General features: G+C 48.1%; 1 protein-coding gene and 1 long non-coding RNA gene across 2 annotated transcripts in view; both read left to right on the top strand.

Annotated features, from left to right (window-relative positions):
• LOC311329016 (E3 ubiquitin/ISG15 ligase TRIM25-like) overlaps window positions 1–1,694 on the top strand; it is a gene marked incomplete at both ends in the record, with an annotated part of 2,590 nt that extends 896 nt beyond the window's left edge. The window contains 4 exons of the mRNA XM_084462902.1: window positions 354–462; window positions 789–884; window positions 1,093–1,326; window positions 1,683–1,694. Coding sequence (XP_084319028.1) covers window positions 354–462; window positions 789–884; window positions 1,093–1,326; window positions 1,683–1,694 — 451 coding nt within the window. The remainder of the gene's footprint in view (window positions 1–353; window positions 463–788; window positions 885–1,092; window positions 1,327–1,682) is intronic.
• A 601-nt stretch (window positions 1,695–2,295) lies between these two features.
• The window catches only part of LOC311329032, a 7,865-nt gene continuing 7,660 nt past the window's right edge, over window positions 2,296–2,500 (top strand). The window contains exon 1 of the long non-coding RNA XR_014631262.1: window positions 2,296–2,435. This is a non-coding gene — a long non-coding RNA (uncharacterized lncRNA). The remainder of the gene's footprint in view (window positions 2,436–2,500) is intronic.

A 2,500-nucleotide genomic window follows, 5' to 3' on the forward strand; every position in this document is an offset into this window, starting at 1 on the left:
GTAGAGGTAGGGCAGTACAGAAAGGGCAGAAGAGGTAGGGCAGTACAGAAAGGGCAGAAGAGGTAGGGCAGTACAGAAAGGGCAGAAGAGGTAGGGCAGTACAGATAGGGCAGTACAGATAGGGCAGTACAGATAGGGCAGTAGAGGTAGGGCAGTACAGATAGGGCAGTACAGAAAGGGCAGTAGAGGAAGGGAAGTACAGATTGATCAGAAAATGGGGTTGGAGAGACGAGATGTACAGGTGAGAGAGGGAGAGGAGGCTACTACCAGAATTTAATCTCTATTGGTTATTGTTGTGCGCATAGTGAATGAGTGCCCATAATCATCTAGTTTCACACTGTGTGTGATTTCAGATACTACTGCCTGGATGACAAGGTGTGTTTGTGCAATGCTTGCACCATAGAGGGACATCACTCAGGCCACACCATCAAGACCCTGAAGAACACTATGAAAGACCTGAAGGTACAGCTGTAACCCATTTAGTGACGGGTGTGAGTCCAAAGCCAAACAAAGCAAAGACCTGTATTCACCTTTGTTCCAGGTCCATCAATGGCATTCTGTGGCAGTCTAGATCAGTGTAGTGAAGCCTGTGTGTGTGTGTGTGTGTGTGTGTGTGTGCGTGTGTGCGTGCGTGCGTGCGTGCGTGCGGTGTGAGAGAGTGAGTGTGAGTGTGAGTGTGGGCGGGCATGTGATCTCTGTATACCTGGTGAATGTTCCTGTGTGCAAAGTATCGTTGACAATAGGTATTCTTTCTTTTCTCTTTCTCTCTCAATCCCTCGTTCTCTCAGCGGTCCATGGAGACCCAGCTCCACAGGGTGGAGAGGAAGATCAGTAAGGCAGATGGGATCCTTCAGGAACTCAAGGAGGAAGAGAGACACATCAAGGTGAGCATGGGTCTGGGAAACCAGGCATCCTCAACATCCTGTTGTATAGTCCATAATGTAAAACCTTTTTTGAATGAAAATTAAATATTTGTGTTCAATTCATTGAACCCGCCTCCTCTCTGTGTCTCTCTTTCTCTCTCTGTCTCTATCTCTATGTCTCTCTCTCTCTATCCCTCTCTCTCTCTCTCTCTCTCTCTCTCACCTCCAGAAGTTCCAGGATGACTCCGAGCAGCGGCTGACGGTGCTGGGGGAGGTGCTGAGCCGGAAGTTAGAGGACTTCCTGGCCTCCCTGAGGGAGTGTGCCAACTCCCACTCCTCCACCTTGGGGCCCAGCATCCAGGAGAACCTGACCAAGGTGGGCCAGGACCAGGTCCGTCTGCGGGAGCTGCGCAGCAGCATCGAGGTCCTGCTGCAGGAGAACGACCCGTTCCGCTTCCTGGAGGTGAGCCTTTTTCTCCAGCTGTGTCCCAAAGTGCATCCACTGCCCAACTCAGGGGTGCATTTGATTTTATTCAGCCGATTCAATGAACCAATGAATGGAGCCAGTCTGAAAACTTGCAATCTTTTGAGATGAATCCAAAACAAACATCAAATAGTTTCAACTTTATACACTGAATCAGAACTTGGTCTAATGCTCTGCTTCTGTTTTGCTGTTCAGGTGCACAGGTCTTCCACAAAACGGTTAGTGTCTGGTTATGTAATACATTGATATGTTGTGTGTATCTGATGTATAATTCCGTGTGTGTGCGTGTGTGCGCGTGTGTGCGCATGTGTGTGTGTGCGCGTGCGTGCGTGCAGGGCTTGACATAAGCGCTGGCCCGGTGCTGTCTTGAACACCTCTGGGCCAGTAAAAAATGCTTTTCTATGGCCTGCTGAGAGTGAGAGAGAGGCTTACAATTGTCTTCCTATAGTAAACACATTTTTGAGAGATTCGCGACTACGAATTGTTTTGGGAGAATAGGCAGGTACCGCAGCTGCAGTCACATTCCAGCCTCACTGGCCAGATCGCTGGCCTTTGCTAGGGTATGATGAGGAGAAGGGAGAAGTATTTTGCAAGCTTTGCCGATCTATGCCAGCGTATGCAGACAAGTGAGTGAAAACATTAGACAGCTCTCAAGTGAAGTAACTAGATAATGTTTGAAGGTTTAGTTCTTAGTAATTGCTGACTAGATCCCATCATCACCTGTTAAAGTGCACCAAAGTTAGCAAGCTATTAGGCTAGACGGCTAGTTATGTGGTTACTACCGCCCTCTAGTGGGCGTTTGAGTCCCTGCCACAGTGAAATAAGATTTAGTGAGTTTGGTTTGTTTTTGTAGGGAGTCAGCACTCTTCAAATGGCAGGTGGTGGGAAGGTACAGGGTTTGATCCCCAAGCCCAAAGTGCAGGGCACACTCTCTGAAAAGCGGAATAGGCATCAGACCTCAAACCCCCCCCATGCTTGCTGGTGCTTAAGCACCTATTGTATTTTAGATTGCTACTCTTGCACTTTGCCTTCAGCACTAGATCATGCTCTTAGTCACTTGTTCTAGAAAGAAGATGCACCGTGTTCTGGTAAGTAGTAGTACTTGGCTTTTCCTACGTTAAATGCAATTATTGTTAGTCGCTTTGGATAAAAG

Source organism: Borostomias antarcticus (genome assembly GCF_949987555.1).
Source record: "Borostomias antarcticus genome assembly, contig: scaffold_79, whole genome shotgun sequence".
NCBI classification, from domain to species: domain Eukaryota; kingdom Metazoa; phylum Chordata; class Actinopteri; order Stomiiformes; family Stomiidae; genus Borostomias; species Borostomias antarcticus.